We start from the raw sequence: 14515 nt of genomic DNA, 5'->3' as shown, positions 1-14515 counted from the left end.
TTGAGTAATTGATATTAAGAAATAATTAATTAACCCAGAATGAAGTTTTATTTTTCACTAATTCAAATTCTATCACTGCCTGTCAGCAAAATTTCACTGAGGCGCCAATCAGGACTTAAAGTCTGAGTGAATGGAGAGCCTGAAAGAGAAACTGTTCCACTGCAGATGGGACCCTAACTTAGATCAGCAGATCTTTGAAAGCCTGGATTTTTAAAGTTCTGTTTTTTCCCCAATGAGGCTCCAGGTTCTTTGAATACCTGTCTGTCCTTGAGAATGAAGGAAGGCAGCAAGAAGGAAGAGACTGTAAGTTGCCATTCCTGCAGTCTTCTCTTGTCCAAGACTTCTTTTATAAAGGGTGAATGTATTTATAGCTGTGACTACCTTGCAGAACAAAAGCTCTATCTTAATCAGGTATTAAAAGTTAGGAAGAAATTGTTAGGAATTTTGTATGTTTTCTTGGATTATTCCCAGAACCTGCCCCACATATCCTATGTGGTCTCAGCATACATTTTGTAATATTTACATTATTAACCACTTGCCTTCATGGTTGACAGTGACCTACATTTTGCATAAGTTAAAACTTGTGTAATACTGAATTAATCTAATAAAATGAACAAACATTTGACATAATTATGACAGAGGTTGCATGAGGTGAGAATGCATTTACAGTGGCTGTAAGAACAACATATGTAGTTCTATGGAGCTTTTTTTATACTGAAATATCACAGGACTGATATCTTACCTGTCTTTATACATTTTTGCATTAAATCCACATATATTAATACTGTGCTTGTATCATTACAATTTCCAGGATATCAGGGACGTTATCTTCATAATATACTAATAAAAAAGCATAATACAGAAAATAGTGTACAATATCTTAGTTGTACACTAAAGGAGCATACATAAATCCTGGCCTAATATGAAATGCTGAGAAAGGGAAATTATAAAGCACAAGACGTGACAACATTGCTGTTCAAAAATTATCAATATTACTTAGAGTAAAACATTACTCCTGTCAAATACTATCAGTTTTCTTAAGACATCTGGCTACCCAAAGGAGAAGACAGCATACAACAAATCACTGAAAACAAGATGCATTAAAAAAGGTGTATCTTACTAACTAAAGATTAGAGATGTCTAGATTTACCTGTATCAAGTTCTCAAATATTCAGCAGTATTTAGCTTTGTAGTACTGAAAGACTGCCCTAGTACAGCATTCCATTACTGCATTAGCAATTAGCTTGCATTTTATCAGTTATCCTTGGGAACAGTAGATTTAAGTATTGCTGTGAGCTCAGCATTATGAAGGTATATTTATGAGGCTTAATGCAGTGAAAAGCCAGAGGACAGCAGCAGCATTTAGAAAAAACTGTAGCACAAGGAATACAGAAGCCAGTGACAATATGGTGTACAATTAATATTTACCATTAAAAATAGTCTCACAAAAGCAACAGTACTAATGATATTTCCCATTTGCAAATCACTGATTTAAAAATATGTACAATACAAGTTATAGAATTATTTCAGTTTACATAAATTGACTGCTTAAATGCAAATGTGCCTCTTGGATATTTACAGTTTCCAGCTCTATACAAAGCAATTATTTAGTCACTGCATTGTAGAGGAAAAGTAAAAGGACTAACAAATGTTAGTTGCAAAATATTTTCATCACACTTCCCTCAGATTTTAACATTCAGAAAAAGGAAGTTCTCTATTCAATATTAGCACAGTATTTTGTCCTACTGCTGCAGACAAAATAATTTAAGGAGTACATAGCAATTATATAGAGCCTTACCCTTTCTACCGGTGAGCCATAGCATGCAATGACGAAACATAGCAGTGGCAGATGGCATTGGTGTTAGGAAATGTGAATAAAAGGATAATAGCAGAGAAATGGTGACTGGCAGACAAGACACAGAAATGTAGATGAAATGAATGCAAGCTGGTAAATCTTGAAGCAAAGCTCCACCGTTAAGCCAAATGTTGCCTCTAGTCTCCTCATAATTGAGCATTAAGTTCTATTTGGATACAAATTGCAACCTTCAGACCAGTCTTGATTCTCTTCATAAAGAAATGCATAATTGTATCTTGATAACGAAGATCAGAAACGTTTTGTAAGCGAAACCCATAATCAGAAGCACATTACTTTCTCCCCTTGAGTGATTTATTCTTTACATTATTAATCTCCAAATCCTGCCAGAGCTACAGTCTCTTTCTAGCACATATGTATCCACTGCAGATGTAAATCCCTGCCTAACCTGCAGCACCCCTGGATCCAGAATGTTCTCAGTGTGCTCATTCATGCTGTTCTGTTGCCAAACATTTAAAATCATCCATCAAATACAAGTGGAATCTATTATAAGAAAAAACAATCTCTTCTTTCAGCTCACCCTGAAAATGGAAGGTTTTCTGATCAACAGTTATTGTGAAGGTGCTGTCGTCCTCATCGTCTATACCAATCACAGCTCCCTGTGAAACAAAGAACAAAATCCTGATAAGGCAAGCAGTGACATCAGCAGCAGACACTCTATCACTACACCACTGGAATTTAAAAAGCTTTGACAAATTAAAAGCAAACTGAATACAGTAAAGAGCAGAAAGATTCTCTGTTCAGTCATAGGATGCAGTCAGTTCTTTAAAACAATAAATTTTTAGTTGCAGAAAAAAACAGTAAATGTTTGTAAAGCTGATTTTCTGGATAATAATATGCATCTTTTATTTTTGTAATGGAGGTGGCCTTATGCTGCAGCAGTTTACTACTTATATTTTAAAGAAGAGCAAGAAGCAATATTTTATATGTATTTTCTGTGTATAAAAATAATAATTCATAAGTACTCTACAAAAAGAAGCTCTTGACCTGATTTTATCTACCAGCCTGTAATAAAAAATAAATCATTCTAGCAGAATGAATTTGGCCCATCATGTCATGTCACTGGTATACTGCATGATCTAATTTTCAGTCCCTAAGTAAATATTAAGAGTATGTAATCAGGATATATCGAAAGTAACTAGCTTTGTCTTCTAATTCTTCATGAATTATTACAAGGAAATGCAAATAAATTAAAGACCATCTGTGCTTAGCTATTTACAAATCTACCCACATTTTCATTCCTGCTCCCTCTAACACTTATAATAAATAAGTTTCACCCAGGAGAAGATACAAAAAAAAAGGACAATTCCACATCTCTGCCAACTCCAATAAATTGTAATATTTAGCTCAAAAATCACCAGTGGATTTATTCAGTTTCTCTTCTTCTCCAAGGTAACACAGCACCAGGATCTGTTCTATCCTTCCACCTCCCACAAAACAGACAGACATCCCTAGAAGGTTCACATATTTAAAGGGTAAATTCTGCCCTTACTCTCAGAGTACACGAAGAGTAACACTAGTACCAGGAGACGTGAGTCAGTTCCAAGCAGTGCTTCCTTTCACTCAGCCAAGCATCCCACAGCAGCTGCAGGGCTGGGGGTCACGGATACACCAGGCCAGCCAAAACCTAACGGGGGTTTGGGGACAGACTTGGGCAGAGGGAGCTGAGTCAGTGTTACCCACACACGTTCCTCACAGTCCCTACATGACATCTGTGGCCTCTGGGACCAAGTCATGCATGGCTGCGACCACCACAGGCCCCACAACAGAGTGGCAGGTGCCAGTAAGAACAGCACCAACCATCTGTAATCCAAGGCAGTGTGGCAGGAAAGGAGAGCACCAAATTGGTTTTTTATTTCCCTCCACTGATAAAATGTGCCACTTAACTTCTCCAAGAGTTTCTTCCACACAGGTTTTTCGGACAGTTCTGTGATCACTATTAAAAAGGCCCCTAAAAAGTGTATCCAAGCCAGTATAACTCTGAATACTTTTAGTGCCAGCACACAACAACCAGCATATTTTGTTTTTAAATATACCAGTAGATAAAAAATATCTGGCACTCTAAGTACATGTTTTGCTATGCAGTAAATCAGAAGGTCACTGCAAGTTGTACAGTATCATTCTCCTCAACAGCTGTACCATAGAATCACTACAGTCGGAAAAGAGCTCTAAAGTTATCCCGTCCAATTGTTCATCCAGCACCACCACATTCACTACTGAATTATCTCAGCAAGTGCCACACCCACACATCTTTTGAACATTTCCAGGGCTGGTGGTTTCACCACTTCCCTGGGCAGCCTGTTCCAACGCTGACCATTCTTTCAGTGAAGAAATTTCTTCTAATATCCAATCCAAACCTCCCCTGGGGCAACTTGAGGCCATTTCCTCTCACCCTGTCACTTGTTACTTGGGAGAAGAGACTGACCCTCACCTCACTACAACCTCCTTTCAGAGAATTGTAGAGAGTGATAAGGTCATCCCTGAGCCTCCTTTTCTCCAGGCTAAATATATCAAAAACCTGTAAGTCAGACACCAAGAACATGACCAAGATATTGTCTGCAGAGGATATAGGTTAAACTCATGTAAGGCTAAACACAGACTGGGACAGCTGAGTCCTGCCCCATCCTCAGTGTGGGAGCAGGGAGAGCTCTCCTGGGCCTGTGAGTTCAGCACAAACCTGTGCATTGTGCACAGACTGTCACTGCAACACTGGGGCAAAGGGTCTGAGCCAGAAGCACAGAAGATGCTTCAGCTATCATGCAGATAATACATATGAACAAGTAAAATCAGAGTGGGAAAGTTTACGTATATTCCAGAAAACTTTAGCAGGAGTTAAGCATAGTGCAGACGACACAGAATCCTCTATGAATACACTTTCCTAAGTACACTAAGACAATCAACAAAAGAATTTGAAGATGAAACTTCATGCCTATGAAAAGTGTATCAAGAGCAAAAAGGTGAGGAACAAACTTTTAATAATCCATTCAAGAGAAAAGGAAGTATTTTAGACAAATTGTTTAAATTACATGTTTGTTTATGTTCACACCTACAGTTACAAATCAACAATTACTCTAAACAGAAAACCTCTTTGATAGAATTTCAGACTGCAGAAGCCCATCTGTTCAGCTATCAGTATCACTGTCATCTGCCAGAGGAGCTGCTTTGCAAAAGCAAAAAAAGGGAAGATTCCTTCCTCCTTCACAAAAAAAAAAACCACCAAGTAAATCACATATATTCAGAGAAAGGCTGGGGGAGTTTCTAAGTTTTTAGAAAACACCAAAGAACAATTTGGGATGGAAGAGTGGCAGACGGGAGAAGAGAAAGGGATTGTTTTATGTTAAATACATATAAAGATGGACCATGCAACATTGAACAGATTGCTCTCTTTTAATGTTTCCTAAACTGGCAGGCTGAGGCTGACCTCCACACTGCCAGGCTCACAGCACTACTGAAGCAGGCATGGCTTTTCAGACTGAATTTTTCTGCAGAATGAAAAAAACATCCTCGTGAGTCTTTGGAAATGTCTTGTTCTAGGTAGACAATGATTTGAACTCATATTATTCTTAAAGAAATTCTGAATTAAGATATCAATATATCAAGCAAGACAAAGTGCAAATAAGTGATCTGAAATCCAAGTTAATGGGGATTCTCTGAGTCTCAGATGCCTCATACAGGCACCCCTGTAATAGGCCCACAGAAAGACTAGAAAGGATTAGTGACAGAAGGAAGGAGTAACTGGAAGATGCACAGTTCTCCTTTAACACTCATCACACTGTTTGTAAGACCACAGACCCCCTTCCCTAGAATTCTCTTACTTCAAGACTCAAAATGTTCCCATTCTTATCCATTATCCTCCTGTATATACACATGTACCTCCACACACAGAAATGAGAACTGCGAACAGCAACGTTTTCATGGCATGCTACCACTAACCCATCTTACTCTGCCACAGAACACCTTTTAATATAAAATAGAAAATATTTTCATATAAAATGTATAATATTTTTATACCATATATAAATTATAGGATGTAATTAGCCCAGCATGTCACTTGACCTCTAATGTTTTCTTTCTTTAAATACTTTCACTATTTCAGCATTTTGCAGAGTCAGGAATAGAGCACAAACCTCAAAAGTCTCCTTGCAGTTCTCTCCATTAGGACACATTATACACAGTAAGTCATTAAGTACTGAATAAAACAACACTTACCCTGAGTCTAACACACCCTCGGCGTGAGCCTCTCATCATTTTGTCTTTTGACTGAAACAGAAAAAAAAACAGAGCAGTGGGTTAACAAATACAGTAAGAAGAAAGTTATTCAAAGCAACAGAGAAAGAGTAAAGCATTTTTGTATCATGTTTTAGTGACGGATTAAACAAGATGCAACTTCTGTTACAAAATAGGTTAGTTCCCACACAGAAGTACACCACCATGGTACCGAAAATGAATCCTTCAAAAAACAAGAATACAATATCCCACTTCAAGAAGTTTTCTAGATAACTTCAAGAAATACTTTCAAGATGCAGTCCACACCTTTATAGAAAGTAAAAAGAAGAAGAAAGGACTTGAGAAATATTAAAAATCAGCAGTATGCTGATTCATATCTTCCTCCTTTCTCTCCTACTCTCAGAAAAGTGTCCATAAAACAAAATCCAGCTGTGCAGGCAGAGTTGTATAAATTAAATTATATATCTATCAGAAACTTTCCCTGATTTAGACCCCTTTTATGCAGATACAGAATTCATGTTTAGCCATGTTTGTGTATCTGCTTCCTAGCTAGTACAGCCCACTGTCATTATTACAGTTAGAAAAGTTAATGTTTGTAGACATTGAAGCAACTGGAGCCCAGATCAGAAAACATGATTTTCATGTCCATAAATAGTCCTCAAACCTGCAGACTAACCTACCTTGCAAAATACTCAATCTCTTCTTTACTATCTGTTTGAAGCACTGACAAAAAAGCCTCAACCCCCCAAGTAGGGAATTCTAAACAGTCGATACACTTCCAGCTTGAAATTGTGATACTTGATCTTTCAGCTATTCCCACCACTGTCTCAGGCAAAGCTGACAGTAACCACCAACATTGGGCAATAGTGGCAAGCCCAAGTGGAACACACAAACTATTTAAGGTAAAGAAGAAAAAGAAAACATTTAGGTCATTCTGAATACTTGGTTTTCTGAAAAGGCCTGGTTTTTGACTACCCATACACACACTTTCTGATTTTTAAATGATAAATTACTTGCTATTGTAGCCTTATCTGAAAGGTAGTCCTGTCTAATGAAACCCCTTCTCTCTTGCCATCCAAATATTCAAACTACATTCTTTCAGGTCAGGAAAACAACTGTCACTGGTGTCTCATGATCAGATTCTCTTGCGGTCATCTTCTGAAATACCCACTTCTTTCCAACAGTGTATCAAGAATTCCATCAAGACAATATATTTATGTTATTATCACCAGACCTATTTTCACTGAAGCCATTAGACAATAAAATCTTGCTGACATCAATGGAAAAAAAGACAGGACAAGAAGTATCAGTCTTAATAGTAACAAATTATTCTTCATCTGCAACATGCTTTAGATATAGCTACAAGGAAAGAATGAAGCAGCCCTAGCAAGTCCTGTTCACTAAAGATAATATAAAAGTACAGCACTTGGGGCTTCAAATAATGTTTTAGCTGACCTTTCACTCAATTCAGGCTCTAACTTATCAGAGCTGTCTTCTGAATGTTAGAAGCCATCAGTATTAATCTATTTGTTTTCACATCAACATACATTATCTGGTCAAAGTGAAATGGAAGTAAAGACCAGTGGTGCCTCCATAATGTATTATACAGATATATAATTTTTTTTTAGACAACAAGTACATATGGAAGACTCTTTGGAGCATTGTTTTGTTTTGGTCTTTTTTTTTAACCTCAAGCCCAAGAAAGTGTCTAGCTACAAAGTTTATCCAATAATTTCCTATGAGAAATGGTGTATATTTGGGACATAGCTCACTAGAGTACACTTTAATTTTTTATATTCACTGCCTTGAGAGTTCTCCTAAAATGGGAGGACACTTCTGAGAGTTTATCACTCCCTCTGGTGGTTTCTGGAAGAAATATTGGCATAATCTAAACAGGAAAGAAAATATCTGGACTGAGGCTGCAACTGTGCAGCAGCTGCAGGGACCCGACCAGATCTGACTGCCCGGATCACACACACCAGGCAAAGCCCTCCCAGCTCCCTGTGCTGGGCACAGACACAGAACCAGAGCACAAAAGAAGCAAAGGCAGCAGAAGAGACATTGGGTTTGGTTGGGTTTAGACCCCTCAGCTACGTGTAGGGTATACGAGGGCTTGTCCCAGTACAGGAGACGGCAGAATCCCAACAAGCCCCATTTCCACTGACCATCAACTCTGCTGCAAAAGATACGGTAAAAGCCTCCCTATTTCTTGTCCACCACATTTTAATGGAATGGAAATTAAGTTTAAACATTATAATGTTCTTAGTCTGCAAAAAGATTCACAAGAGAAATAACAGGTCAGCGTGTGGGCTTGTATACCTACAATTTCACCATCTTCAGACAGAGTTTTACTTGGTTAATACCAATTATAAGAAAGCAGTAAATTTAATTCATTCTACCTAAGTGCAATAAAGCACCCATCACCCCAGCAACTGAATTCCCTGAGCTCCAGAGCAGGCAGATGTCATCACACACAGTGCTGTATTTTCTCACTGGCAGACAGCAAACCTTCCACTGTTGCTGCAGGACAGTACTTTAAAATAAAATTCAGCTGACATTTTAGATTTTGCCCCAGCCCCAACTAGAATTTTATAAAAATAAAATTCAAATATTTTCAACTTCCCCTTATTATTCTCTGGTCGAAATTAGGTTATCCAATATACCCTATTAAAAATAAAGCCATCCCATAACTGTTTTGAGGAATGGTTCCATTTCACTGAACGAAAACTCATACAGCAGAAAGACATCTCTGAATGGCTAATAAAAAGCGCCACATTTTACCTTCCTTTTATATTTAAGATTTTAATATGCAGCCATCTTTTTTCTGTGCTCAGTTTTATAACCAGACAAAATTACATTTTCCATAAGCTTTCAATACACACTGTACTGATTGTAATGATAAAGGACTTGAACAGGTTATAAGCAGACAGCAATATGAGATAAATTTCAGCTGAAACTCAAATAAAAATTTGTAGAAATGAACAAAGCTATAGAGTATTGCTGCAGGGGGAATACAGGTATCTCCCAAAAATATGTGGCCTTTATTGGTTTCTCTTTTACACCCACACAGCCCAATTGATCACGTACAGAACTGATCTAACATAAGGCATTTCAGGTAACCTACAAATTCTTAAGAGAAGTGAAAATAATGTATGGGCCTATTTAAAGAAAACAAAACACAATCAGAATCCCAACCCAACCCCCAAAGGCCCACAGCCCTCCTTCATCCTACTATTTCATTTGAGTTTTAGCTGTTGTGTGCAAAGTTTAAGGTTTCAAATACAACCCAGCTGCTCTTTGCCTCCAAAAGTTCTCAGGCACGAGTTCTGCTTGAACAGAAGGGCACAGAACTTGAAGAGGTGCATTTATGACTCACTCAGTGCTGTCATGGAAATCCCTAACATAAGTACACAGATGAGCAAAACCACTTGGGACATTTATTTCCTGATAGGGATCAAGAACCTGAAACAAGCTGTATCTATAAACAGTAATCTCTGCAATTTATCTACATCTACAAGAGAAGCTTAAATTTGGATCACTTTCCATAATAGTCATTTTTCTCATCAAATGCTAAGGCAACGCTCATTTTTCAAGCAGAAACAGACCTCAACAATTTAAAGACTTTACAGGCTGTTCCCAGCCCACCATTCCTCCAGCTCGTCAGTCTCAGAGGAGGAGCTCCCTGAGCTCAGGGACAGCATCTCACAGCCCTGTTGTTCGTGCAGCTAAAGCTGGGACTTCTGTGGGTGCAGTCATAAAACAGGAGATAAACCACTGCAGTGATAGCTGAGGGTGCCACCAGGGCTCATTTAACCCAAACAGATACCAGGTTTATATGAAATAGATAAGGCAACATTTCATGGGTCCTGGCACAGAAAAGCGTTACACTACTTAGAGAACCCTATGAGAAAAAAATACATGGATCAGAAAACAACTGGATCAAGATGTAAAAGGTACAGCACAATCCTGGAATCCTCCTCTTCCCCAAGAAGCACAGCTACAGACTAAACTGCCTATAGCTGCAACCTCACTGCTAAACAGGAGTCAACTACTTAAATTATCATCCTTTAACAGTTTATTCAGTGCATCAAAGCCTGTGATACAAAGTTTAAACTATGTACAAAATTCAATTTAGTGTTGTATTATAACCAACAATATTTTTTATCCCGTGATCATAAAGTCAGAATTATTTTTATTATTACAAGTTCACTTACAGTTTTGTCTGTTTTTAATAGACTCACTGAGTTGTTTTCAGGGCATGTGACAGATCAAGTTATTATAAGAAAAAAGTGTCATTTCATTTGAGAATGGAAAACAGAGACCTCAGAGGGAATGTTTGTGCAAAAGCAGATGTGATTTTTTTCCTGTTTTCTTGGGATTTTTGCATGCAGCTGTTGATTGAGAAACTGTATTTGGAAGAAGTATTTAACTGCAAGTCTCTACTGTGGAGCCACTGAGCCAAGACTGCAGTTTCGGAGGCATCGTTTGAAATCAAGTCAACAAGGTTTGTTTTCAGCTCACCACCAAAGATTCATAAAACTGCTCCAAAGTTTGAGTCCCCCTCCTCAATAGCTGGGTTGTATAAACCACAAGTGGTTCTTGTGGCCACAAGTGGTTCAATACAGCCAGTATTAAAGTTGCTAATTAGTTGTGGTCTTGAAAATCATGAGGGGAAAGATACTTTTATATTACCACAACTACTTTTCCTAACAACTGATTTCACACAGCTCTTGCTCCTGAAAGCATTCGACCAGCAAATGTTTTAAAAGTAGTACGATGGAATGATGAACAAAAGAACAGCACTTCAGTCTCTTCTTTAGGCATTCACTGGTGCAAAAACCATTAAGATGATGGGAGGCTCCCCAGTTTGGTTTCAGGAACACACAGTATGGATACCCAACAATTTTTTCTGGCAGCCCTCATTCACTACGCAAGGCAGTTCTTTAAGCCTGCAACATTTTGAATAGTTCTCCTTTCAATACTACCAAATGTCAAATATCCACAAAGTCTGAAAATACGTTAAGGAACTGACCTTCCTCTGGCACTGTTTTTAGCACTGTTTGCACAGCTATGCCAGTTCTGCTTTCAATTTATCATACAATTTAAATATTTATTTAAAGAGTACACTTAAAGCTAGAATTAAAATCAGATTTTCAAACTTGAGTGGTTCTCTGGATTATTTCTACAGGATTCCCAAGGGTTATCAAGGCCATCGCTGATGTGTATTTAAGACAGCACTTCTGCCAGAAAACACAAACAAAAAGCAAATTGCATTCAAGTCCCCCTTCCTCCCTGACCATTTCTTTGTCTTCATGCACTCTTCCCAGCAGAATGTCAACACACGTTTTCACATTGACATGCACAAAACAAACAACAGAACAAATTCAGCTGAAAAAATAAATCAGTACAAAGCTATTTTTCATCTGGAATCCAGCTCATGGAACAACTTTACAGCTCTTGTGCCAGCAGAAGGCTGGAATGAGCCACTTCGAGACTTATCTCCTAAATATTTCAGTACAGCCAACAACACACTGAAAATCCCACAATGCTTCAGTAACTTATATATTTAAGTCATTCTTTCAAGAGAAAACTTTGGTAGAGTCACAAATCCAAGAATACTGAGGGGAAAAAAAGAAATAATTCGTCAAGCCATTGGTCAAACTGATCCAAAATGGCAAAAATGGCACACTGTTATTTAATTCATATTTTGCTCTTCAAAAAAAAAAAAAAAAAGTGGCCATTTACTGATATCAGACAATCATTTATTTGAGCAAAAACATGTGAAAAGAATATTTGCATGACAAGTCCAGATTATACTCTCTAAATTATGGAATTCATAAGTAACTTTACACAAAAGTAATTTCAAGCAAATTTGAGGATGAACATTTCAATTCTGAATGAGGAAAAAAACTCCTGGACTCCAGAAGTGGAAAAAAAAGCCAACAATTTGGCAAATTGGGTAAAAGGCCTTTGTAAAACACCATGTAAATGCATGTGAGAAAAATTCACATTCACCCATGCCAGTAGTAGTACTACTGTTTACTGCAATACAAGTACAAAGGATGGAAGGCACAAATGAAAACAGAAATAAATGTGACCATGTTTTTCTTTTTTCCTGACTCTGACGTGATATAAAATCTTTTGCCTTGCTCCTTTAAAGTTCTAATCATTCCAGAAATGGAATTTCATTGAATTCATTTGCTTCTGATGTAGGTATCCAAAACATACTTAGGTTAACAGCTATTCATTCCACCAAAAGACAAAGCATATCCTTTTCTTTCCCCCCAGAATGCAATGCTATTGCACACTAATTCTGTTTGAATGTTTATTTCACATTAAGGGTCCTTTTCTGCAGTCTATTTTAAGTAACTACCAAAGAAGACTAAGTACTAGAGCGCAAGGACATGCCTATGAAGAAACAAGTTTGTGGATCAGGCTCTAATGGAAAGTTCAGCTGCATCAGGAGTTATTTCCCTGCAGTTTTCCACAGCTCCCCAGCCAAAGGTTAACAGGCTGTGGGATCTGTTGGAGGAAGTGTCCCCTGTCCACAGAACTTTCTGGATTGCAATGGGCTGAGGAGCCTGGAGAGGCAATGAGCAGGTACAGGCTAACCAAGTACCTGTAATCCATCCTATCAGCAAAACTGCTTCCAGACTGTGTGTCCAGAGAGCCTGGCTGAAACCATCCCAGCCCACCCCACCCATGCATTGCACTCCTGGGAGGGGGCAGGTTCAGGCTGAAACATCAACCCAGTCACACTCACTCAGGCAGAGTGAGGCAATTCCATTGCTTCAGACAAACTGGCTCAGAGGGAGCACAGCATACGGCCCTGTGTACCTGATCACATGGTTAATTCCAAACACAAGGCTGCCTATGCAGAGCACAACAGGCCATTGCCCCATATAAATAAAGCCCCCAAACCTGCCAACATTTCAAATTAATGATGTTTATGAGCCTCATAAACTACCAGTCATGAGTAAGCTGAAGCAAACAGTGCCTTACCACCTTCTGAATGATAGGATTAGTTCTTGAGAGGTGTGTAATCAACTGGGACTAGATCTGAGTTATCTCTAAACCCTGCTCCTGCTGATCCTGTTGCCCTGGGAGCAACCACGCCAGCACACATGGAGAAGAGGACGTGCCAAAGGACCAGATCTTTTGGCAGGCAGGTTTCAGCATGACACACAGCCTTAGGTAAGAGAATGAATTCAGATGTCTGGAGAATGGCCTAGCAAGCACTTCAGAGACATATGTGCAGACATATGATGTGCAGACAGCACACGGATGAGAAAACCATTCTGAAGGAAATGTTAACCGCAGCCACTTCTCAGGGGTAAAGGTACATGATTTTATTCCTTGAACCCAACTTGAATTTCTTAGGATAGGTAGTTAAATAAAGGAGTTTCAAATTTGCGAACTAAAAGGTGTTATACTAACAGAGGGCATAATAAATTATGCAAAATAGAAGTGTAATGTATGTGTAGAGGTACCTAGAAATAGGAAATAGTTAAATAATATAATATTATTCTATTAAACAGGTAAAGACCACAGAATGAAAGTCAGTGCAATATCCAGAATTATAATTATACACACTAGTCATCAGCAAATGTTTCTATTTCTGTAGCTGAGCATTAAATGACTTTGCACCTTGGACTGCTACTTAGACCACGCTGACTAATTCATCTCTGTCAAACAGCTGACATTTGAAGAGCCATTAAATAGCCACTACAAAAGCACTTCCATTTCTCCATCCACATCCCAGCTGAGAGATTTTGAACCCAAATGAACAAAACTGAGAGCCTGAGACAGTTCTGTGGCAAGAGCCTTATCCCCTGCATCTGGGAAGATAAGCTCTCTCCCAATATGATGGAAATCCAGATTTAGGGAAAGAATTTTATATGCAATGCTACTGTATGAACAAAGCTTCACGGACAGTGTGATACTTCAAGTTATTTGCTGTAAATCTATTACAACTTACTACAGGTTTAATTTGTATGTGTTTTATTCAGACTGATACACTAATTGCTCCACGAGAAGAAAACTTTGGGGCATGGATGCAGTTCACCCAGTGAGCCTTCTGATTTCAGGGTGCCTCCTTGAAAAAAATTAATCCACACCATTAAAATACTCGTAAGTTATGTAAAAATACTAATAAGGAAGGTGAAAAAGCCAGCAAGGCAGGATCTGTCAGGGGTTATGCAAAAAAAAAAAAAAAAAAAAGTTAAGGAAAACATCACTGTTTCCTAACACACCGCACTTTAAAAGTTAGTGCTGGGAAGTGGGAAGTCCTGAACGGAAAGGGAAAAGTCGATCCGGCTCTGGGAAGCACCTGCCGGGCAGCAGCGAGCCCGGCAAGCGCGCCGGTACCGCACCGCGAGCCTCGGGCACGAGGCGCCGGGCGCGGCTGGGCGCACA

At 38.6% G+C, this 14515-nt stretch overlaps 1 protein-coding gene across 2 annotated transcripts in view; it reads right to left on the bottom strand.

Annotated features, from left to right (window-relative positions):
- OSBPL9 (oxysterol binding protein like 9) overlaps positions 1-14515 on the bottom strand; it is a 57313-nt gene that overhangs the window by 42210 nt on the left and 588 nt on the right. For both annotated transcript variants that reach the window (XM_032118468.1, XM_032118469.1), the window contains exons 2-3: positions 6083-6133; positions 2394-2472 (exon numbers count right to left, since the gene is read on the bottom strand). In XM_032118468.1, coding sequence (XP_031974359.1) covers positions 2394-2472; positions 6083-6133 — 130 coding nt within the window. The remainder of the gene's footprint in view (positions 1-2393; positions 2473-6082; positions 6134-14515) is intronic.

Source organism: Corvus moneduloides, chromosome 9 (assembly GCF_009650955.1).
Source record: "Corvus moneduloides isolate bCorMon1 chromosome 9, bCorMon1.pri, whole genome shotgun sequence".
Taxonomy (NCBI): Eukaryota; Metazoa; Chordata; class Aves; order Passeriformes; family Corvidae; genus Corvus; species Corvus moneduloides.
Note: the sequence above shows the minus strand (reverse complement) of the source record. Positions and strands in the feature narration are given on the sequence as shown.